Raw genomic sequence first — 25,312 nt, forward strand, 5'->3', positions numbered from 1 at the left:
TCAGAAGTCAACTGTTTTCAATTTCAATTGTTTCAATTGTTATCAATCGTTTTTGTCTCGTTCCCTCTAACACCTGGAGCCTTAAACTGCTATTGCCCAGTATTGAAAATAATGATGATGGGACACAGTACGTCATGAGAAGAAAAAGCATCAACAGTGAACCTAGAAGTGTTTGCACGAAGGCACAGGCACTGGAGTTCACAGCTCCCCAGATGCCGGCTCATCCTATCCTCCCCGACCCCAGGTTTATTTACGTACTTTGCATTGTTGAGTTTCTCTTCATCGTTCAGGTTTTCTGTCTTCAGGAGGTCATAGTTAATGGAACCTGGTTGAATGGCATCAATGAGATCCAGGACGGGCAGACTTGTACTAATCTTTGGGTCCTGCATAGAGAGAAAGCATGGGTTTTAACAATATGCTCCCAAGTTACTTCTATTTGGCTCAAGGAAAGTGAGTGGTGCTTTCCTCTTAAATACGAATATATACATCCTGGTGTGGGAAATGCCACAGTGTCGCACATGGTGTTTCAAACCAGTGGTCATTTCTGTAGGGGCATCACTAGTAGCATCCTGGTGGTTCACTAAGTGGAGGAAATCCATTGTCTGCCAACAGGCAGGGAGTCATTCCCAAATAGTGAATGGAAGGAAGTTAGAGCAACTAGAGAAAAGCAGAGAGGTTGATATATAGTATGTTTCATTCAAGTACTGGTTATTAGTAGAGGAAGGGATGATTTGAAAAAGAAACCATCAGAAAAGAGAGACTAAAGACATTAAGAGGAACCCCGATTCATTTTCAGGGGACATCCCAGAGGTGACAGGCAGGGAGAGTGATGCGGGCTCAGTTGGATGGGATTCAGTGAATGCTCCTTTCCTGGGGACCTTAGGGAAAGAAAAGGGTCCATAGGTCCAGGTAGACAGTGACAGCAATTATGTGATCAAATGCAATGACTGCAACTAATATCCATTGGTGTCTCACAGTTTGCTCAGCACTTTTTATAGGTTATCTCACTTATTGCCACAAGCCTTGGATGGAGGCATCTAATCTTAATTTATAGCAAGCAAAGGGAGTTTCTGAGGTTAAGTGGCTTGCTAATAAGTGGTGGGGCTGGGATCTGAACCCAGGTATTCTGACTTAAAATCTTGGGCTCGCTCTTTGGCGTCTGTAAACAGTTTGATGGACACACGCAAAGCTGTGAATGCTTTTTTTTTTTTTTAAAGGTTCTACCTGATTTTTTAAAAAAAGAAACATTATTTATTTAGTTTTTTGGTGGCGTTGGGTCTTCATTGCTGTGCGCGGGCTTTCTCTAGTTGCAGCGAGCGGGGGCTACTCTTCGTTGTGGTGCGCTGGCTTCTCATTGTGGTGGCTTCTCTTGTTGCGGAGCACAGGCTCCAGGCACGCAGGCTCAGTAGTTGTGGCTCACGGGCTCAGTAGTTGTGGCTCATGGGCTCTAGAGCGCAGGCTCAGCAGTTGTGGCTCACGGGCTTAGCTGCTCCGCGGCATGTGGGAACTTCCCAGACCAGGGATCGAACCTGTGTCCCCTGTGTTGGCAGGCGGATTCTGAACCACTGCACCACCAGGGAACTCCCTGTGAATGCTTTTAAGGTGTAAATGCACAAAACTCTGCACCTGTGAGTACAGACATGCCGAGGCAACTGTGTGTCACCATCCGAGCATAGTCAAGTTCAAACACCTCATACCTTGCGGGTCCAAATCAGAACCAATTCTAACAAAGAAACAAGACACAGGACCCCTGCAAGATGCTAGGTCTCCAGCACTGGCCCTCTGTAGAGGTAGCATACTATTTTAAAAGGTAGAACGGGTCCATTTTTATTTACTTCTGGGTGATGTAAGAACTACCACAAAATTAAGATCAATATACATATAATCGTAATCTAATTTCCACCATTAGCCTGAGCTTCTGTCTCCATAGAACTTTTTGGTAAAGAAGCACAACGGAAACAAAACGCAGAGATTTGAGTTTCACCTTCTTTCCCGCTTCCTCCCCACAGTCTTGGTGGGCTGACAGGCAGCGAGATGGCCAGCAGCTGGCAGTGTTCATAGGTGAGGAGGGCCCAGGACTGTTTCTGCAATGGTTAATAGGGGTGCGCTGTGCTCGGTTTTTGAAGGGTTTCACTTAAAAGCAGCGTGGGGCTAATCTGACATTTTCCTTTTGTGGTCCTTTTGACCTAATCAATTCCGCAATGACTCAGCGGGAAGACAGGAGAAAGTTAGCCCAGAGCATCACAAGAATCAAAAAACTGCCAAACATTCCCAAGAGTGAATCCCCACAGGATCACCCCGGAAGCTGCTGGGTAAGGAAATGGGATGCATTCCGGTAAGGTGGCAGCTGTTGTACAGAGAGACGCATGCCCGGGGCTATTCACTTCATAGCCATGGTTAAGTGACCTATAGATACCCTCCACTCTATAACCTCACCTCGCAGGTGAAAGGTGCTTTCCCTCCCTGATGGACACCACCTGTAGCTGTAACCTCAGGAGTTCAATGAGCCCCCAGTTTCCTCACTATAAACTCAGGAAAATGGTGGGACTTCCCTGGTGCTTCAGTGGTTAAGACTCCACGCTCCCACTGCAGGGGCCGCGGGTGGGATCCCAGGTCAGGGAACTAAGATCCCGCATGCCGCCCAAAGCAGCCAAAAAGAGAAAAACATCAGGAAAATGGTAAAGCTGTCTTCATCATGTCTGTGAAGAGGAAATGAGGAGCCCCCCTGTTACCAACAAGGAGCCCCTAGTACTGAGACCGCGCTCCATCGTGGGATCACCGCTCTACTGTACAGTTCGCCACCGCCTTCCCAAATCTTCTGGAAGGACTTGCTCACATCTGTCACCAGCCTCCACTTCGACCTCCAGACCAAACGGATGGTAAGCAGAGGGAGGACAGAGCTGGCCGCTTCCTGTGCTGAGCTCACAGGGACTGGGCACTCCTGGTAGAGCCCAGCCTACAGATATACCTTCTGCCCTTTCTGGGAGGGGAGAGATTTTCATTTTTTCTCTTGATTTTGAGGGAGAGGACTGATAGCATGATGAACTGCCTCACCCGCCCTGTTAATATAACTCTGAAGGGGGTCCCTCTCAGCCATCCTGACCCTTAAGCCAGGAAAATGTAGTTAAGATATGACGCAGACATTATACTGTCGATCAAGGGCACAGGGCCCTTGAGGAAGGATCCAGCTAATGTATAAAACATGAGTGAAGAAATGTAATAAAATGTCATGCTGTTATTAATAAAAATGGGATTTGGATACAAGTAAACAACTGCTTTTTTCTCAGAAAGAAAGACATCCCATGGGAGATCTCTTAGCATTTTACATTTCACCCTCATTATGTTAACAATCTGAACCATGGAGCTATGCACATTTAAAAAACATTATATTTTACATTACTTTGGAAGAACAACATCTAAAAAATGATCGGGTTTTTAAAATTAATTATTATGGGAGAAAACGACAAGAAATCTGTCAATGAAATGGCCTATGAACGTCAAAACAATAATGGGTCATTCAAGCAAAATCAAAACGGGAGGGGGAGCCTCAAAGACCTCACACTGAAGGTCACTCTTGAAAACAGAGTGGAAGCAATAAAGATAAGCATAATGCTCATGTGGCCGCGAGCAGGAGACACGCATGTTACCTTGAAACTAGAGATGGATGAACTTTTCTCCGCTTCCTTCAATGTTTCATTCACCCAGTTGACAATAGTGTCATCGTTGACCTTCTGCCCACCTCCAAGTTCTTCAAGAATATTCAGTGTGTACCTGAACAAAATCAAGAATGATTTCTGGAGAAAAGTTGCTAAAGAATTCACTATTGTATAGCACAGAGAACTTTATCAATACTCTGTAATGACCTATATGGGAAAATAATCTAAAAAAGAGTGGATGTGTGTATGTGTACAAGTGATTCACTTTGCTGTACAGCAGAAAGTAACACAACATTTTAAATCAACTATACTCCAATAAAAATGTTTTAAAAAAGAATTCACTATTCACAGAGAGTCGCCAGCATAGAAAAGTTTTCTTTTTCCTGTCACAGAAGATGGCCTGAACACCATTACATCTGAGGAAAAAAGAATATGTAACGACATTAGTTCCTTTTAGAATAACAAAATAGAACTTCATACTTAGAGTCAGATGCAGAGTGAATACCACTGTCATTGTACAGAGAGAAAGCAGAAGAGAAGCAGGGAAAGGAAAATGAAATAAAGGATTTGAACCAGTGATGCTTTTCTTAAAGGAACTATGAAAATCAAGGAACAATTCAACGTTAGAAAAGCCCAAGCACTTACATCCGGAAAAAACTATAGTTCAAAAAGCTACATGTACCCCAATGTTCATAGCAGCACTATTCACATTAGTCAAGACATGGAAACAACCTAAATGTCCATCGACAGATGAATGGATAAAGAAGATGTGGCATATATACAACGGAATATTACTCAGCCATAAAAAGAATGAAATAATGCCATTTGCAGCGACATGGATGGACTTAGAGATTATCATACTAAGTGAAGTAAGTCAGACAGAGAAAGACAAATACCATATGATATCACTTATATGTGGAATCTAAAATATGACACAAATGAATGTATCTATGAAACAGAAACAGACTCTCAGACATAGAGAACAGACTTGTGGTTGCCAAGGGGGTTAGAGGGTGGCCGAGGGATGGATTGGGAGTTTGGGGTTAGGAGATGCAAACTATTATAATAGAATGGATAAACAACAAGGTCCTACTGTATAGCACAGGGAACTATAGTCAATATCCTGTGATAAACCATAATGGAAAAAAATATATATATATATATAACTGAATCACTTTGCTGTACAGCAGAAATTAACACAACATTGTAAATCAGCCCAGGCAGCCAACATAATAAAGAAAAAATATGAAAGAGTTTCCTCTGTGTATCACAGAAGTAGAAATATTGGGAATACACAGTAATCTCTAGTTAGTCTCTAGTTTGAGGGTAAGAATTGCCTTAGATACATACTGTTATGAGAAGTGGGTTTTGCAGGGGAAACATTAAGAAGATGCTTCAAGCTCTTAAAATTCCATGGAGCAGGGCTTCCCTGGTGGCGCAGTGGTTGAGAGTCCGCCTGTGGATGCAGGGGACACGGGTTCGTGCCCCGGTCCGGGAAGATCCCATATGCCGCGGAGCGGCTGGGCCTGTGAGACATGGCCGCTGAGCCTGCGCGTCCGGAGCCTGTGCTCCGCAACGGGAGAGGCCACAACAGTGAGAGGCCCGCGTACCGCAAAAAAAACAAACAAAACAAATTCCATGGAGCAGAGAAGACTCACCATTCCCCAAGCTAATCTCTCTCAAAGAGTAAACACAGGGAGAGAGCCAAGCAGTAGGGCAGGTGGGCAGGTCTGCTGGCCTCACGGTTCAGTCTTGTAAGGGGGGAGAGTCAAATTACCCACGAAAGACTAGAATTTCAGTGTGTGTTGTCCAAAATGAAACTCAAGTATTGTGCCATTGAGTCCTGTCTTGAGGGCCTCCCTAAATGAGGTCACCCTCCACTTGGGTGCCCAGGGTTTTGCTCATTACATAATCCATCGGATATCTTCCTCCAGTTACGGCTTCTGCGCTAAACACAGTTCTTCCACAATGGTTTCCAAGTGTAATCTCGGAAACAGGAGCAATGCCCTGCTTCCTTCAGGTGAAAGCACTTTCCTATCATTGTCGATGGGAAGGAAGAGGGTTTCTGCAACTTTTCTTTATCAAAACAGTAAAATCGTGTGGACCAATCCGGCATCCAAGTCCTCTCAATGACACCTCCCCAGACTCCCTCACATCAGCTGGTTCCTCTTCATTCTGCCTTTTCTAAACTACTGTTCCGGTCATGTCATTTAAAGTGACTCTCCGAGGCCCAAAGAACACAGATCAAATTCCTTAGAATGGCACATGAGTCCTTTCGCAATTTGACCTGAGTGTCCCTTGTCAGTGCCTCTCTCATTTCCTCCTTCCCCTCCTTCTTCGAGGCTTTATGGTCACACACACTCATGCTCTCCCAGCTGCACATAACCATCAGCAGCTCACCGACCGCACCATGTGTCCTCCTGCCTCCTGCTTCCATGACTCAGATGCGTGCTCTGCCTTGGATGTCCTTCCTCTCTAGTGAATTTCTAATCCTGAGAACAAGTCCCAGTTCAAGCATCATTTTTCTGACCCATGCAGTATATTAATCATTATTGCTACACTTGCTTCCAACCTGTTTCCCAGAGCTTTTCATGGAGTTGATGTGCATGTCTCTCTGCCTACCTTGTGCCCTTGGACAGAGTCCATAGACCATATTCATCTCAGTGCTTTCACGGGTTAGCAGAGTGCCCAGTACATACTGGGCATCTAGCAAATGAAGGAGTAGAGTAGTAGATGAAACGAACAGAATGATTTTCTCCCAGGAAAAGCAAGGAGAAAGTCAAGATGGGAAATGCTTAGTCTGGGCCCAGAGATGGGACCAAAGTGCTAAGGAATAATGAGTACAAATGGGATAAGTTCCAGTTAGATTTTCAAAATATTACTAGTTTGGAAAAAGGCCTGAGGTTTGATCATATCATTTATGTCATAACCGGCTTGTTTCCTAACAGCATGTGCATTAAGTTACCAGCATTTACTATACCATGTAAGAATTTCTGCCTAGTCCGCTCATTAAGAGATGGTGGGTTAGTGTTTGTTTCATCAGGTCACGTCCATAAATAACCTGAGAAACAGACTAGGTTTAATCTTCAGCCTCACTCATCTCAGGACCAAACTCTCACTTCCCTTTGCCAGGAGGCCCAGGCTGCTTTGTTGACTCTCTCCAGTGGACAGGAGCAGTGCTTTCAAGCCACTCCTTGAGTGAGGGAAGAAAATGGTGCAGAGGAGAAGCTCACCTTTATACAAAAGTCTATTCATGCAAATATAAAAGGCCACAAAGGGACAGGGAAACTTAGACACAGAACATCCTGGAGGCAGCTGACTGCATTCAGGGGTCTGAGAATAGCCCCTCATGGTGGCACACAGTGCTAGGGAGCACAGAGTTGTCCTTCTGCCACCTCAAGGGAGATGTGGAGGTTTAAAAGGAATCAGACACCTGCTTGTAAGGACATCAGAAAAACAAAGGGAAGAAAGGTAAAAATTTAGGTTGGAGACTCCAGTCTAGAAAGTCCATGAAGCACCAAATGTAGATTCAAAATTGAAAACAAAAATCAATTTGGCTTGTGTCTTCCTAGGATTTTCCTTGTGAGATAATCATTCCTTATCATGAAACATGTTTTGGGGGGACTGTGCTATTATTAAATGGAACCCTGCAGACAAGATCCCAGTATCTCTGGTGTTTGCACACCACGCGGTGCTGAGAAGCCCTCTGTCAAAATGAAATGGCCCCGTGAGCTCCAGCTTAAGCCAGGGCCTCATCCAACAGCAGACGATGGGTGGGGTGCGGGGCTGGAGAAGCTGTGATTATGACTTGTGTGATTTCCTGCCATCAAACACTTGTGTTATTTATTTAACATGTGACCCAGAGGGACATACCTCAGTGTTTTGTTTTTCAGGGACCTATCCCCAATTCACCATCCACAGCCTGTTTGATCTGGGGAGAATTCCCTCCTTGGCCTGCCTCAGACTCTTGATTCATCTGTTGGAGTCTAACTACTGTGGCTGTCTGCTGGCAGCCTGCTTGCCTCAGGCTTTTGTCTCCAAACTTAGACACGTGCAATTTGCCACCTTTCCAATCTGAGAATGACTTCCAGGCTACTGAAGGGGAAAGGGAGGTTTAAGCTTTCATTTGTTTTTAGAGGGAAAAATGACATGCCATTTATTGTCCAGATAAATGACCAAATTAGCACATCTGTGAAACCCAATGAAACAAATTCCAGCTAGAACTGGCTCTAAATTTATTAGATCTGTTCATGTGTGGCATACAGAGAAAAAAAAATATCCTTCTGGTGGCATTTACATAATTATCAGTCATTTCATCACCTTTCACAGTAACGTATTTCTCTGTCCATTTTCTTATAGGCACAATTCTTATATAGTAAAGACACATGAGAAATATGACTTATTTACCAGGTAGAGACACAGCAGCAAACTAGCCCTTATCATATATATACTAGCCTTAAACTATGATGTTGGGTCACATTTTTATAAAACTTCCAGAACGAAGATCATATTACAAAGTGATTTTCAGATATTATGAAATTCAAAATAGAATAGAGTTGGCCTGAGTTTTCTTTTCGTTTTTTTTTTTTTTTTTTTGTGGTACGTGGGCCTCTCACTGTTGTGGCCTCTCCCGTTGCGGAGCACAGGCTCCGGACGCGCAGGCTCAGCGGCCATGGCTCACGGGCCCAGCCGCTCCGCGGCGTGTGGGATCTTCCCGGACCGGGACACGAACCCGCCTCCCCTGCATCCACAGGCAGACTCTCAACCACTGCGCCACCAGGGAAGCCCCCCTGAGTTTTCTTTTAAAGTCACTAAAATAGAAAATATCAAAGATAATTTCATCTTCAAACCCATGAGTCAATTTAACTGTTGCAACTAAAAAGACTTTTGCTTTGGTTTTTAAAGCAATCAGTACCAAAAGCCAGTCTGTTAAGAATTAAAAACACATGTGAAAGAAAATAGAGAGTAGTTCAGAAATCGTTTCTACAAATACACCAGTGAGAACAGCCCTTAGGAACTTTCAGTGATGTTCTAGATACATGCAGTGAAATAGAGGCTAAAGTTTCTTTAGCTCTGGAGTTTTCTGTGCCAGAGAAGCCTTATGATATCTGCCTTCAACCATTAAAGAGATCCCAGTTGAGAAAAGAGTAATGGAGCATCATACTTGATAAAGCAAATGTAAATCAGGTAGTTAAATTGATTATGATCATTTCTGATCACCCTACATCACCTGGAGACACTGACATGATTACTCCAAGGACCATTATAAATATTAGGATCTGCAGACAGTGGCCTGGGAATAAAGCGGCAGTGCTTAGGGACAAACCCTCGTCTCTGCCATTACCTTGTTAGACATAATGTAATGTGACATATGGTTTCTCGGGCTTCCTTCCAGGTAGAAAAGTGAATTAAGTCACACTAACATAGGTTCTAATTAAGGAGCGGAAGACTTCTGCCTGGTCAGAGCTATCAGTAAAGGGGGAAAGAGCAAAGCATGGAAAAGTAAACCTGTTCATGCTTACAGATTTGCTGTCTAGAATTCTTCCCAGGCTCATGCTTTTGTACCCAAAATTGTTTACTTTTCTCACCATTTATTTTCTATTTGTATATCTTATTATATTCTACTATTGCTTAAATATTATGGCCACATAGCTCTCACATTAATCAATTTTATGTTTGACTCTAAAAGGTATCTAAAGTTCTGTTAAGGAAGTAGCAGGAAATTCTGCTTTTGGTCATGATGGAATAACAGGGACCAGTTTACCTTTCTGCCTTAAACACATAAAGCACAATGAAAAACTATGAAACGATGTTGTTCAGACACTGGGCAACAGGAAGCAGAAAGCAGTGGTCCCCGAGAGGAGGGAAACAAATGTGGTAAACCCTAAGATTGTCCCAGATTATTGCATGGAGAGTTTCCAGGCTGCAGTGCAGGGAAAGAGAACTCAAACAGAGCATGACAGTGACCCTGAGCCAGGCGGGCAGGGTTGAGAACTCAAGGAAGCCAGGGCGCTAGAATGTGTGGGGCAGAATAGCAGAGAGAAGAGAGCTGCCTGGAGAGGACAGTCATCTAGAAAGAAAGCTCCCGAGATCTTCAGAGGGTTTGCCTCAAGGGTTCAGCTGAGTGCTACTTGGAGCATTCATGTGAGGAAATTACCAGAGGCTGGGAAAAGAACTTTCAGAAATGAATGGGCAGAACAATCCTTGGAGTTCACACAGGGGCTGGCATAAATTTGGTCCCTACCAGGCAGAGTGGAAAAATCTCATGATATATGGAGCATCAAGTGAAGTACTCAGAAGAGATTATCTCAGTATTGAGAGACAAAATTAGCTCGAGATTAATTAAGATTTTAAGTAAGCCCCCAAAGGATCAAATTGTGCTTAAGTAACTTAACTGCATCCCAGGACAAAATTCAAGAATATTTAAAGGAATACAGAAATATCTAGCACACAGCAAGGTAAAATTCACAGTGCCTCACATACTATGAAAAATCAGTAGGCATGCAGAGAAGTAGAAAAGTATGACCCATAATGAAGACAAAAATCAGTTAATAGAAACAGACCCAGAAATAACAGTTATTACAATTATATTCTATATGTTCAAGCGTGTTAAGGAAAGACGTAGAGGAGATGTCAAAAAGACCCACATCAAATTTCTATACACGAAAACTATTATGTCGGAGATAAAAAAAGTATACGCCAAATGGAATTAATGGTAGACATTGTAGAAGAAGGGAGTGGTGAATTTAAGACAAGGCAATAGAAATGATCCCAAATGAAAGAGAGAGAGGAAAAAATGAAATATAAAGGAAAAAGATGATTTGAGCATCAGTGAATTTTGGGACAACTTCAGATGACCAAATAAATGTGTACCTGGAGTTCCCAAAAAACTAGAGGGTGGGTACAGGAGTCATATTTGAAGAAATAGAGGCCAAGATTTTTCCAAATTTGGTGAAAACTGTAAGCCCACAGATTCAAGAAGCTCAAGAAACCTCAAGCACAAGAAATACCAAAGCACATCATAACCAAATTACTTAAAATGAGTGATAAAGAGAAAATCTTAAAAGAAGCCAGAGGAAAAAAGACATATTACATACAGAGGAACAAAGACAGGAATGACAACAGATTTATCATTGGAAATGATGCAAGCTAGAAGAGAGTGAACACATCTTCAAAATAGTGAAAGAAAAAACTATCAACCTAGAATTGTACACTCAGATAAAATACCTTTCAAAAATGAAAATATAATAAAGATTTTCTCAGACAGGAGCTGAAATAATTCCTCGCCAACAGATGCACACTGCTAGAAATATTTCAAGTAGAAGGCAAATGATATCAGATTGAAATCTGGATCTACACCATGGGAAGAAGAGAACCTGAAATGGCAGATATGTAGGTAAATATAGCATATTTACCCCCTTATTCTGAAAGCCCCTTTAAAAGATAAGTGACTGTATTTACACAAATCAGTTAAAAGTTAAAGGATGGAAAAAAGATGTGCCACACTAAACTAATCAGGAAGAAGCAGGACTGGCTGTATTAATATCAGGAAAAATAGGTTTTAGAGAAAAGAATATTACCAGGCATAAACAGGGTCACTCCATAATGAAACAGGGTGATTCATTAAGAGAACATAACAATCTAAAACACTGACGAACCTAATAACAGAGTTTCAAAGTACCTGAAACAGAACTGTCAGAACTGAACGGAAGAAAAAAATAAAGCAGGACTGCTCTGCCAACATTCCTTTGGTTTTAAGTTTAGCTTAAAATATAGTTTTATCAAATTAAATCACAACTCTGAAATTTGCAAGTATTTTTCTAGATGAAGAATACATTCAATAAAATGTCATTCCCCCGGGTTGCATTTACCTTCTCATTAACTGCCAAACCAAGGCCAATGTCAGAGTGCGGTTTCCTTCATTGAGATCTTGTCCCCCAATGCCCACCAGGGAAAATTTCGCTTGATTCTTCCCCAGTTCCACTGCATAGTTACAGTTCTCAAGCTGTTAATGAGCGGGAAGGGAAACAATCTAATGTCAGCATCTTGATGATGATAAATACCCGAGAAAATAAGATAATAAAGACACGAAATGAAACAATAAGGTGAGATTGATTGATCTCTCAAGCCGCGCGTGGTTCTGCAATTCTAGGATTCTAAGTTAGTCAAATAATTTTCTGTCTCTTCTTAAATCGAACCCCTCACTCCCACCAAAAACATATTCATAGTGTACTTTAAGTGCAAAACCAAAATGAATTATGATGGACATTTTCATGGCTATATCACACTACAGAACTAGACAGCCATACTAAGTGACCTGTCTATAATATTCCTAAAATAGCTGAATTCATAGAGATTGACACAGAACATCTGAATTCTCCATCCTACACGCACACGGTAGACCGACATGTGGGACAGATATTCCTGTGGCTGTGACTCATGCATCATTGGGTCACAGGCACGAGAAATGGTGGGAAATGTTCGTGCCAACCCCGTGGCTGCTTTTACAAAACAATGTGTTCCCATTACGTTGACACTAGACATACTATTTGTACAAGTCAAACTGTTAGTACAAGGCTTCGATTCTTTAGAAAATTAGAATGATGATCTTGCTGGGGCAAAAGCAACCCTGCAGCTCTGCTTGCTCTAATTATCTTAATTAGAATTTTTACATCATAAAGTTTAAAGACATCCAACATGGAATTATAAATAAGTAATCAACTGAAATAATGAACTCACTTTAAAAAAACCATTCAGGTTTCTGATTGCAGTACTCTAATTTAATCCATGGATAAACAGTTATCTAAGTTTGGCCTCCTGATAAAGTATTCACAAGGTACTCTTGCAGGCTTATGACTTCAACTGCCTACCAGAACATCAGAAAAGTCATTGTTTGGGATTTCCCTGGTGGCGCAGTGGTTAGGAATCCGCCTGCCAATGCAGGGGACACGGGTTTGAGCCCTGGTCCGGAAGATGCCACATGCCGCCGAGAAGCTGAGCCCGCGAGCCACAACTACTGAGCCCATGTGCCACAACTACTGAAGCCCATGCACCTAAAGCCCGAGCTCCGCAACAAGAGAAACCACTGCAGTGAGAAGCCTGCGCAACGCAATGAAGAGTAGCCCCTACTCGATGCAACTAGAGAAAGCCCGCATGCGGCAACGAAGACCCAATGCAACCAAAAAAAAAAAAAAAAAAAGAGTCATTGTTTACCTTCTTCATATTGCCCCCCAGTTTGGGGTATGGTGGTTTGTTTACTCTGTTCCAATCAACAGGGACTTTAATCTTTTCATAGAGCTGGAAGATGACCAGGGCATCTGATAAGTCACTGAACAAAAACAAACACAAAAGAATTCTCAGATACTCAGCATTTATGAAGCTCCTGCAGCAGGCCAGGCAATTCCTTATATATTAGCTCAAGGAATATTCCCAGCAACTTAGCAACAGTGGCATCAGTAGCTCCATCTTTAGAGGTGAAGAAACCTCGACTCAGAGAAGGGGAGGGAATTTACTGGAGGTCTCCCCCAGGTGTGACCACCTTTGCCCCTTCAGCAGAAACACGCAGCCTCCAGAAAAAGAAATACGGCTCTAACAAATGGCATAGGAGATACAGCCACAAACTGAACATTTACTGTTTGGCCTGCTTCTGAGCAGATCTTGGGTTTACAACAGGGATTCCATTTGTCCTTTTGCTGCTGGGTTATGATTTTTGTCCTAAATACACAGCAAGGTTAGTGTATGGAAGTGAGTTTCTTAACATCTGCTGCTCAATGTGGCATTTCCCCCTTCTCACCGAGGTGCACCCACTTTGTAAAGAGGATTGCACACCACAGTGGTATCTGAAATCTTGGGGATCTTTCCAGGTCTTGGTACCCCATATTAAGGAAGAGTCTCCCAATATTCTTACCTGTACAAATGATTGACTCGAGGGCTTACGCCCAAGGAGTTCATCCAGTTCCTAAATGTCCGCTCTTCTCTTGTCTCACCTAAATGAATGAAGACCAGTTATCTTTCACGTACCTAGAAAATATGCCTTTTTTTATGATCAAAGTTTAACTAAAGAAGCTGTAATAAATACTGAAAGTAGAAAAAAAAAAACCCTAATGGATTTGGATGAGGGTTGCTATTCTGTGTTAATTTTTTTTTCCATTTCAATTCAATGAGTATCTCTAGAGCATCTATTAGTGGTGCGCAAGATCCTGTGTGGGGAAACTCTTCAGGGCTGTCCCTCAAAGGCTTACATTCTTTCTGGAAAAACAAGTATTTTAGGCATCAAAGAGGGATCATGCAAGCTAGAAGGCAAAAATATGAGGTAGATATTTATATTTGAGTTGAGATAAAGGAGAGAATTTTATGGGCTAAATTTGGAGGGAACGCAATCTGAGCTTTACCTTAGAGGGTTAGTAAAATCTGGATACTAAAGAGGAAAGAGGAAAGGATCTGGGGGGGATAAGTAAGGAGTGGAAGTAGGAGGTTGTGTAAATATGAACACAAAGGGAGCGATAGGCAAGGTCTGTCTTAAAACCATTAAGAACTGATTTTTCAGGGATCTGTGTTGTATAGGCCACAGAGACAAGGCTGTCTAGTGGCTGGAACCAGAATCAGGGATCTTCGGATGCCAGGTAGCAGATTTTGGTTGATATATTAGACAATGACAGTCATTATGGGTTCTTTTTTTTATTACTATGATAAATTCTTGAGCAAGGCGGAGATATAACGAAAGCAGCGCTGTGATGTGCTCGGCAGCAGTGTGCAGAATTACTGAAAGGCAATATGCATTTAAATTAAACACACAGAGGGGATAGTGTTTGACACCAGCACGTGGGCACATTCCAGTGCTTGATGGATGGAGGAGTAGGTCCCTAAGACCTAGTGAAACAGTTGGTGTATGATTTAATAAGAGTCCAGAAGAGCCGAAAGGAAAAATAACAATCTAAAAGTCATTCTGTGGGAAGAATTATTAGTATTTGTTGATTCAAGAGATTTTGGCGTGAAGGAGAGGAAGATATCAAAGTGGAACCCAGAGTTTTGGTAACTGAAGAAAAAAAATGGTATGATTAATGGAAATGGAGAATTTCTAAAGGAGAGTAGATGGAATGGGGGCAGGGGGTAGAGAGGCAATGCGGGAAGGGGAAATGATCAATTCTGTCTTGTATATGCTGAATTTCAAGCGATAGTGATGGACCCAAATCTGGATGATCTAGAGGCAGCTAGAAACGGGTGATTAGAGGGCTTGACGTACATATTTGGTAGTCAACAGAATGCATAGACCCCTGACCACTGTTTATCAAATCATACAAATGCAGCAGCGTTGGAACACAGATTGATTTTGCACTTCCAGCTAGAGTAAAGCGCTGCAGAAAAGGATCAACCAATTCTTTAAATCTGGATTTTCTTTCTTTGGTGACATTCATTTATTATTACTTTTGTATTGATTTTCTGTCTCAATATCGGGACAATTCATGATGAAAAAAAGAAAAACATCTCTGGCACTATCACCTATTAGAACTTGACTAAAGCTGTGTGATTTTTTTGTCCAGTCTTAGGGCTTTAACCTCCTAAATGTAACGGTCATGGATTCTGCCTCAAAATATTATTTTGTGGCCCCCATTATCCAAATCAAAGAAGCAAAACAAAAATCTCAGTAAGCATCTCTTAACATAAGTTAAATATCATTTTTAAATGATGAGTGCCTGCAATTTCTTGCCTCTAGGAATTAACACTCAGTCCATTAAGTACATAAATTAGGTTTTTGGAACTCAGGATTTATTTCATCTGATAATTAAATGCATTGTCTTCCCTAAAACATTTAATTCTGATAATGGATGAAGCCTATGTATAATGGATGTGATATAATGGTATTTGATTATTCCTGTTTGTCTGTAACTGACTTGATTCATCTATTTATTCTCTTTGTTATGTACCAGAGAATTGATGACCTGTTTGCAAATCTTCCACGTGAGGGGCTTATGTTTGCTTAGGAGGTGATTTTGAATTGCCCTTGAATTAGAATTGTGACTGCTTTTCCGAACATTTAAGCAACCAATTTCCAGTTACCTTCAAGGGCCCCCCAGTCGATGTCCTGGTTCTCTGGTTTGTGCAGGGCAGGGTATCTGTTAAAGAGGTTGGCAATAAAAGCCAAGTTCAACTTGGGGTTCCCTCGGACAACATCTGTAGCTGTGACAAACTGCCGGCAGCCCAGCCTCTCCGCCTGCTGCAACATGCATTCTGCCCTCTGGATGTCATCCTTCTCCTGCAATGAAAAAGGATGGACGTCTCAAGGCTGGGTCAAAGCCTCTCCAGGCACAAAGTAGACATGGATAATAATATGAAAAAGAGATGGGAATCTTACTGAAACCCTTAGTATTCAACCTCAGACAGACACTTAAAACAGCAAATTATCACTTGTATTTGCCTGAACCAAAATCAGAACGTCACAAGTAAAAGGAATCTCAGAAGTTAAGTAATCAAGTCCTTCCATCTTTATACAGAATGGAACGATTTCAGATGAATAGCTGGTTGTCTTGTTTTTAAAGAGATTCAGTAGATTCTACAGTTTTATCATTTAAGTTCATCTTAATTATTTTCAACCATTAGGTTTCCTTTTTATTATCTTCTTGCATAGACCTCATGAAAAATGTTCATTTATTAAGGAATAAATTATATTCCTATTTTCAGTTCATCAAAGATATTTACATCTGCCAACAAGAACTTCTGATTGGTTTAACCGCCTTTCCCACACTTAGTTGGTGTACTTGCAGCTCAGACAAAATAAATTTAAGCTACACAGTGTCATTGATAAATATATAATATCTATTTGGCTTCTGCAGACTTCAGATTGAGGATCACCCCCTTAATGTATTAAAAGTCTATTCAAATAGTTCTAGAGAATCTCCAGTCATTTGTAAACAGACTCTTATCAGAAAACTAAAGTTTTGTTGAAATACGGTCCATTGCCCTTTAATGCTCTTAAAAGTGTATGAAACCACAAATTTTCAGACAACTGGAACTTATTAAAACTAGAATTATCTCTTAATATGATGCTTTGCTAGATAACACTATACATTTCAGAAGCTCTACTTCTCATGCAGGAATGAGTTAACTTTAATATTAACTCACTGGATTTAACTCTAATGATATGAAATGAGGTACAAGAATGGGTAAGGCAACTTCTCTACATCAATACTAAAGTGCTGGCAAAACTAAAGTTTTAATCGGACCCTTGTTGTGCCCTTTGTTTTCTTTTCTTTTTTTTTTTATACTGTATGGTTCTATTTATTTTTTTGGCAAAATCTTTTATTTTCTTTCCAAAGTTGTTTTTCTACATAAGATAAAAACATTCCATCAAGATTTTCTTTTGGATTGATCCACAGGATTTTTTTTCTTGAGGATTTCAACCATACTGATTTTCTAAGATTATTCTCTCTAAATCCTATCTGTGTCAGATAATGTGGCTGAACAACAGATGAGACAACTGTAAGAATAAATTTTTTTTTTGGATGACCACAACAAAAGCAACAATGATTGCAATTACCAAACACGAAACACACTCATGCTATGTCATAATATTGACATTCAGTCCAGTAATCCTCCACTGTAACAGCTCCTTTACTTGCAGTGAAAATTGATTTGTATATTTTTTGCCTCTGAGTCCTTGTGGGATTTTTTTTTTATTCAAACAGAAAGTCACAAAAATTATAATTATCTTCATCAGTTCACTCAGTCCCATGTAATTAATTTTTTTTTTACATCTTGATCTTCTGTTAGCACTTTTATGAATTCATCAGTTTTCCATTAGAGTTCTGAAAACGCTTATTCATTCAGTTCAGCAGTGTAGTCAGTTACCAGAAACCTGTACTTGTCAGAGTCGTTTCCGTGAATTCCTTGAAGATGAAACCCTTTTATAGGAACATTTTTGCAAAAGCATAAGAGTACACCCAGAACTGTCTGTAAATGACAAAAGACTTAAAAATGACTACGGTTAAAGATTTGATGAAAGTTCATAATAATGCAATCGACAAGGAAATTTAGTTATTTCTGAGATATACATTTTAAATAACTAGAATTATGACTTATAACTTTATACCAGAACATATAAGATTTTTAGAAATTTCATGTAATGTCTGAAACATTTATATTAACATACTTCCATACAAATAACCCAAAGAAAGTTTAGTATTAGTTGTTTTTTGTTTGTTTGTTTGTTTATACTGCAGGTTCTTATTAGTCATCAATTTTATACACATCAGTGTATACATGTCAATCCCAATCGCCCAATTCAGCACACCACCATCCCCACCCCACCCCGGTTTTCCCCCCTTGGTGTCCATACGTTTGTTCTCTACATCTGTGTCTCAACTTCTGCCCTGCAAACCGGTTCATCTCTAGGTTCCACATACACGCGTTAATATACTATATTTGTTTTTCTCTTTCTTACTTCACTCTGTATGACAGTCTGTAGATTCATCCACGTCTCAACAAATGACTCAATTTCGTTCCTTTTTATGGCTGAGTAATATTCCATTGTATATATGTACCACAACTTCTTTATCCATTCGTCTCTTGATGGGCATTTAGGTTGCTTCCATGACCTGACTATTGTAAATAGTGCTGCAATGAACATTGGCATGCATGTGTCTTTTTGGATTATGGTTTTCTCTGGGTATATGCCCAGTAGTGAGACTGCTGGATCATATGGTAATTCTATTTTTAGTTTTTTAAGGAACCTCCATACTGTTCTCCATAGTCGCTGTATCAATTTACATTCCCACCAACAGTGCAAGAGGGTTCCCTTTTCTCCACACCCCCTCCAGCATTTATTGTTTTTAGATTTTTTGATGATGGCCATTCTGACTGGTGTGAGGTGATACCTCATTGTAGTTTTGATTTGCATTTCTCTAATGATTAGTGATGTTGAGCATCCTTTCATGTGGTTTTTACTCTTCAGTTTGTTAATATGGTGTATCACATTGATTGTTTTGCATGTATTGAAGAACCCTTGCATTCCTGCGATAAATCCCACTTGATCATGGTGTATGATCATTTTAATGTATTGTTGGATTCTGTTTCCTAGTATTTTGTTGAGGATTTTTGCATCTATATTCATCAGTGATCTTAGTCTGTAATTTTCTTTTTTTGTAGTATCTTTGTCTGGTTTTGGTATCAGGGTGACTGTGGCCTCATAGAATGAGTTTGGGAGTGTTCCTTCTTCTGCAATTTTTTGGAAGAGTTTGAAAAGGATGGGTGTTAACTCTTCTCTAAATGTTTGATAGAATTCACCTGTGAAGCCATCTGGTCCTGGACTTTTGTTTGTTGGAAGATTTTTAATCACAGTTTCAATTTCATTACTTGTGATTGGTCTGTTCATATTTTGTGTTTCTTCCTGATTCAGTCTTGGAAGGTTATACCTTTCTAAGAATTTTTCCATTTCTTCCAGGCTGTCCACTTTGTTTTCAATGAGTCCTCATACCAGACACCTCTAAAAACCCAGACGATCTTGTCCAGCCCTTTCTCCCGTTACCCTCAGTGGTGTAGTGAGGCGGGGCTGTGGCTGAGTGGATTTTGGAGCCATACTGGGCTTAAATCCTTGCTATGCCACATACTGGCTCTGTGGCCATGAGGTGATTATTAACTTTTCTGACCTTCAGTTTTCTCAATTATAAAACAGAGTTATTAGCACTTACTTTAGTGATGTTTGCAAGGATTAGGGGCAGTGTAAGCAACATGCCCAGCATAATACCTGGCACATAGGAAGAGCCCAGCAAGTGGGGTTTCCTCTTATTAGGATTAATAGAGGAAAGAGCCCCAGCCTTGGATCACATGACTTACACTAATCTGTCATATGATCTTGAACATATTAATGAACCCCTCTGAATCTCATTTTGTTTTTCATCGTGATAGTGGGAATTTATTTATTTGTGTAAATATCCTGTCTATTTCTAGAAATAATATTCAGGTATCCAAAAATGGAAAAAAGAATCCTTCTTGGTGTTGTAGGGCCTGTTAAATGATGGGACACATGCAGAAGTGCCTCTGACGGTGTATGGCATTTAATTAGCATTCCTCTCCTTCCTTAATTTTAATTCCAGATTCAATTTTCCACAGTTACAACCCAAAACTGTTAACAGTTTTTAACAATTTAACATGGCTCTAAGCAGAGATGTCCACTCATGGAACTCTGGAGCCAGCATCACATAGGGCAATGGAACAGCCAATGCAGAGGAATCATCACATCTAACACGACTTGGGGCATGGCCTTACCCTCAGTCCTGACATGTCAATAACAACAGCAGGAATACCTTCTTCTTCTCCTTTTGGAGCCACCTGTTCAAGCAGGTGGTAATAAGCTTTTGAGTCCTGTGAGAAATGAGGAAATTACAATTTCAAAATGGCACAGCTAATTACATACTTAGCACGACAATAATTTCCCCAAAGCAAACCTATTTCATTTCTCATCCAACTATCATTCAAGAATGCAACTTAATTAACAAAGCCGGGAACATTCACTAATTTGAATTTTCTATTTATCTCTTTATATATTATATTTGCCTTTCTTTTTAAAAGGAGTATAACAGCTAAAAATACAGGACATACATAAAAGGCAAATGCTATTCTGTTGATCTTAGGGGAGAAATATAATTTGTTTACATGTATTAAATCGTATACAGGAAAATATATATACCTTTATATTGCTGTAGAAGTCAGTCAGCTAAGGTTTAGTTAAAAAAAAAAAGTGACAGAAAAAGGAAGCAGAAGTTTAAGGCAGAGTTTAAAAACACATTTAAATGGACAATCATCAAAAGAAAAAGATTTCGAAGACAGAGTATTGAAGCATTCACAAGCAGTCTTTATGTAAAGGGAGCAATATTAAGGGAAGTGCATTTACTATTTATCAAGAAGCTAGAAAAGGTGGTTTAGTTTAGCTATTGCAGAGTGGATGTGGGTATTGAATTCTCATGTTTTCTTAGATTCTGGAAATAGGCTTATTGACAAAAAATTTTCTGAATCATAGTCTTAAAATGACAAGTTTATTCTCATTCAATGAAAGCATACAGATTTTCAGGTAATTTATTTAAATCATTTAAAGACATCTTAGTTTCTCTTAAAGTCTGAAAAATCAGCTGTCCCTCTGTTTGTTTTTAAAAACTGGGTAGAGCCCAGGGAGAGCAGAGGTATGCTCACCTCTTGGGACATTAGAAAGATGAGAAGAGACAGCACCGGCCATGGATGCTGCACCTGGGAAACTGATTTTCATCTCTTCTCTCTACCTTCTCCTTTCTCTTACTTTTTGCTGTAGGTATTTCGAAGTCAGTGAAAGTTCCACGCAGGGTTAGGCATGAATAAAATCTGCACATCATGTGTCACATCTGTTTAGCTTTGCTAAGAGTCACCTCATTTCACCAGACCCTAAGAGACTTGTCTCATTCATTGTATTTTGGGGGGTTCTCCCCTCCTTTGCTGACTTTGTGTGATTTAAGGGCACCTCCCAAAGTTACCACATGCTCAGACTTACATGTCACAGCACTGACGTTGGTGGTGAGGCAGCTACTCCCAGAGAACAAGCACAACCACTGTATAAGTGCTCAGCCTGCCAGTTCCTATCTCATATTCTAAAGAACACAGCCTTTCAGTCATAGGAACTCAGGTAAATTTATGGCTCCAACCAAGCATCCTAATTTTATCTGAAAAGTTTGAGAATTTTGGCTGAAATAATTGCAGGGCCTAAGTGTTGAGCACAAAGAAAGATAATGCTGTCCTGTTTCTGTTTAATCCCAGTTTGGCTGGTGGTGCAAGAAGAATGTTAATAACCAATGAAAGTTGTGTAGTTAGAAAAAATAAATTTGGCATTATTAGCTTATGTCCTAAGGAACTGGGGACTTTCCATCTAGAAGCTTCACTCTAATTGGTACTGTGCCTGGCAGACCTTGAGTTCTAAAAGCCATTAAGTCCACAGCAGGGGGAAGTTGTCACTCAAGAATTACAAGCCTGGGTTGACTTGGTGAGTCATGTGACCTTTCCTCTGACTCTTCCTCTTTGGAGAAAATGTCTTTAACTTTTGAGAAAGTGGAGACTGGAATGTTTTTCTCATGTTGCATTCCAGCATCTCATACCATTTCCTCCTGGGACTGACATTCCTTCCCGCTCCTTAAGCTCTTTCTGTGTCGGTCCATCTGTTATCAATGCTAACAAGCTGCTCCTTTCACCTTGGCATGGAACTTTTCACAAACTTGAAAACTACAGTGCATGCTTCCCTCAGCCTTTCCGCCTTTGGATCGCTGTTGTAGGACTAACTGTGTCTTCTACGATTTCTGGGGTTAATTCTCATTGCAGATGGTTTCCAGAATCATTATCTTTTAAACATCACTCTGGTTTCTACAAATAAAAAGCTTTCAAGAAATTTACGAATTGTTTTAGAGGAGCAGTATGTATGGTGGTCAAGTATCATGGAGGTCAACTGCTCAGTTTGAGTCCTGACCCCACTCCCCCAGCTATGTGAGCTCGAACAAGTTACTTATATTCTCTTTACCTCGATTTCCTTATCTGCAAAATGAGCAAATAATAATCCTTATCTCAAAGATCTGTTGTGAGGATTAAATGAGTCAATACATGCATAAAGCAGTTAGAACAGTGCCTGGCATGCAGTACATACTGTTTGCTATGATTAGGGTAATTAGAAGAGTAATCCTGGTTTAATTTTTTTTAAAGGAATCCCCATCTGATGCTCCCGTTGATAAAATCAGAAAGACATTAGAATCCTACACAGACTCTCTTTACCTAAAAATCAGTCTTACCTCTTGCTCTTCCTCTATCTCACCCTCATCCCTCTACGTTCTGATGTTGAAACTCCAGGGGACACCCATCTCGTTTGATGTGGTGCGGTTGCTAGGGCCTTGGGCAGGTCTGCATGTGGCCCTGAGCTGGAGCTGCACATGGACTCGAGGACAGCATGGGCCCCGAAACAGCATCGGCCACTCTAACTAACGCCAGAACTTCTGAAGAGATGAAGCCCTTTGTCTTTATCTTTGTCTCTTCTCTGTTAATGCCCAAATTCCCTTCACCCCTGTGGTTAGTCGTGTACAAGGTCCACTCCTCCTACCTTGATGTCACTGCTGAAGTTGTTGATTTTGCTGCAGCCTGCGTTTTCCAGGTGGTAATTAGCCCATCTCAGCAGGAGCTCCTCAGGGGAGAGTTTCATCATATCCTCCAGACTCTCCCCTTCTCTCAAAAGAGCAGCCAGTGCTGAAGAAGCGCAAAAACCGAAGAAAAATAAATGCAGGGGATATTTGGGGGGATTAGTTATAAATTAAACTAAGCCCTGCTGGGAAGTCAAAGATACCACGTTATCTCTCTGGGATAGAGGGACATATAGCCTTTCCCATGGAATAAACACTTTATTATTATTCCCTAAAAAGAGGTGTAAGTTATTGTAAGCCTATTTATTATCCCCATTTTTCGGGCGGAGAAGACAAGGCACCAATGAATATCAGTGCTATGCCTCAGAATACAGGAGCAGAGCCATGGAAATAACCCAGACTATCGACTCAGAATACTCTGCTGGGTCTGTCAGAGCACGTTTGATATGGTATGACATTTTTGCTTTTAAGAGATCTATTTCATAATCATGACAATGTCCTCTTGTTTATTCCCATAGGTGTTTTATATTTCAAATGCTTACCTGCATAATTATAGCATCTCAGAAAGTGTAATTAACTCTTTCCTCTGTTTCCCAGATGAATTAAGTCATTTTTGCTCAGCTAGAAGGTTTAAATTTAGCTGAGGTCATTATTTGCAAATCAATATTCTTTCTAATGTGTTCTAAGTTCCCTATTTGCTTTTTTCTTCTTTATATTCTGTTTAATATATTGGTTTTCAAATGGTACCCCAGGATTCTTCACTGGTTACTTTGATTTGAACATGTAAATAAATATATGTATAAAAAGGGTTAGAATTTGGCTACAGATTTCATATTACTAGGATCTGTACAGGAAAAATGAAAGGTAACAGTGTGTTTTGTATATTTATTGAGGTCTACTATTACTGTCTAAAGGACAGGCTGAATTGTTTAAGTGCTTAGGGCGCTGACAGCAGGTGGGATAAGAATGACAGCTACAAATACTTAGTTGAGAGCTCTGAAACTCTAAATGTAATTTCCTATAATCTTGGTAAGGAAGAGACTGAGTTTCTACTCTGGTGCTATCACTACAGTATATGAATGTGAATCACTTTGTAAAATCCAAGTTTAAATTAGCCTAATTTGTTACAAAGCGTCTAAAGGCAAAGCGAGCTCAGAAAAGCTCTTGAGGTTGGGGTCCCAGACAGCTACACTGAGCTCTAGGTTCTAAACAAAGCTTATTAGTAGTCTGTGGTCTTAAAAAAGCTTTTGCTCTGTTGTTTTAAAAAGTCTGGGCAGTGTGGATAGAATGTGTTACATTAATACAATGGATTGGATATAACTGTAGTTTCAAAAACTGAGGATTCTGAGTTTGACAACTCCTGACATCTTCCTCTCACAGCCCCCAACACACGCACTAACAAAAAGTCATGCCGTTATTAACGTCGGAGTCTTTGCTGGTACCTTCGTTTCTGCTGAGTTCAATGTCGGCAAATAACCCAATCTTGATGACCTGCCACAGCAGTCCCAGGACCAGGTAAGGCTTCCCCTCCTTTAAGTCCTCAGCCCCGATATTAACCACGTGGCAGCCGATGGCTGAGGCAGAGTTCAGAGCCAGGTTCAGATTCTCCTGAAGGGGAAAAAGTATGAGTTTTGTTTTTGACTTTGCAGATGCCAAATGATCATCCTTGATCGGCAGCAGCAACGTTTTGCTTCTAGAAAGTTCATAGGTCTAGAGGCATTGTCTTCACTAGATTTTTAACATTGAAAAAAAGCAGGGAGTAACACCTGGATTTTACTGGAGTAAAATCCAGTAACCAGACACTGGGCTCAGGCAGTGCCTAGTCCATCAAGCCAGAGCCCTGAGCTGAAGGCTCATCCTGGTCCCGATGAAACTAACCAGTCTTCTCTTTCCATACTGCTCTGTGATGGAGCCTCCGCTCTCAGCATCTCCATCAGCCAGCAATGAAGGGGCACATTTGAGGGCAGTCACTGTCTTGTGACTAGCTATTGTCAATAACCCAGTTGTTAATGTAAATCAAGGTCATGAAAGAGAGTAACAAAATATCTTTTTGACATTCAGATTGGATATTGAAGGAATGAAAAAGATTCAAATGAAATTCCTAGAAAAGACAGAGCGGTTTTTACTAGGACAATTTATTGATTATCTATAATATCTAGGGACCTTGAGTACACACACACAAACACACACACGCATATCCACATGCATACAGATTATATGTTCTTATAACTAACAACAATGTATGTAAGGTAACTCATATACAGTTGGAATAGGGTCAGTGAAATTTGCAGTCCAGGGTCTTTCTACAGTTGATCCTTGAACAACACAGGTTTGAACTACTGGATCCACTTATATGTAGGTTTTTAATCGATAGTAAATACTACAGTACTACATGATCCACGGTTGGTTGACACCATGGACGCAGAACCGTGGTTATGGAGGAACCAAGTACAGGAAGGGCAGACTGTAAATTATATTTGGATTTTGGACCGAGCGGAGGGCTGACACACCCCCTTCCCCCCA

The 25,312-nt window shown here is 40.6% G+C and overlaps 1 protein-coding gene across 5 annotated transcripts in view; it reads right to left on the minus strand.

The window, feature by feature from the left end:
- LCP1 (lymphocyte cytosolic protein 1) overlaps nt 1-25,312 on the minus strand; it is a 55,064-nt gene that overhangs the window by 4,564 nt on the left and 25,188 nt on the right. For all 5 annotated transcript variants that reach the window (XM_029209878.1, XM_029209881.1, XM_029209879.1 and 2 more), the window contains 9 exons: nt 24,232-24,397; nt 22,753-22,895; nt 19,917-20,012; nt 15,714-15,909; nt 13,564-13,642; nt 12,870-12,984; nt 11,528-11,661; nt 3,648-3,771; nt 259-383 (listed from right to left, as the gene is read on the minus strand). In XM_029209878.1, coding sequence (XP_029065711.1) covers nt 259-383; nt 3,648-3,771; nt 11,528-11,661; nt 12,870-12,984; nt 13,564-13,642; nt 15,714-15,909; nt 19,917-20,012; nt 22,753-22,895; nt 24,232-24,397 — 1,178 coding nt within the window. The remainder of the gene's footprint in view (nt 1-258; nt 384-3,647; nt 3,772-11,527; nt 11,662-12,869; nt 12,985-13,563; nt 13,643-15,713; nt 15,910-19,916; nt 20,013-22,752; nt 22,896-24,231; nt 24,398-25,312) is intronic.

The sequence above is a fragment of the Monodon monoceros genome, unplaced genomic scaffold (assembly GCF_005190385.1).
Source record: "Monodon monoceros isolate NGI ecotype Baffin Bay Population unplaced genomic scaffold, NGI_Narwhal_1 Super_Scaffold_8, whole genome shotgun sequence".
Taxonomy (NCBI): Eukaryota; Metazoa; Chordata; class Mammalia; order Artiodactyla; family Monodontidae; genus Monodon; species Monodon monoceros.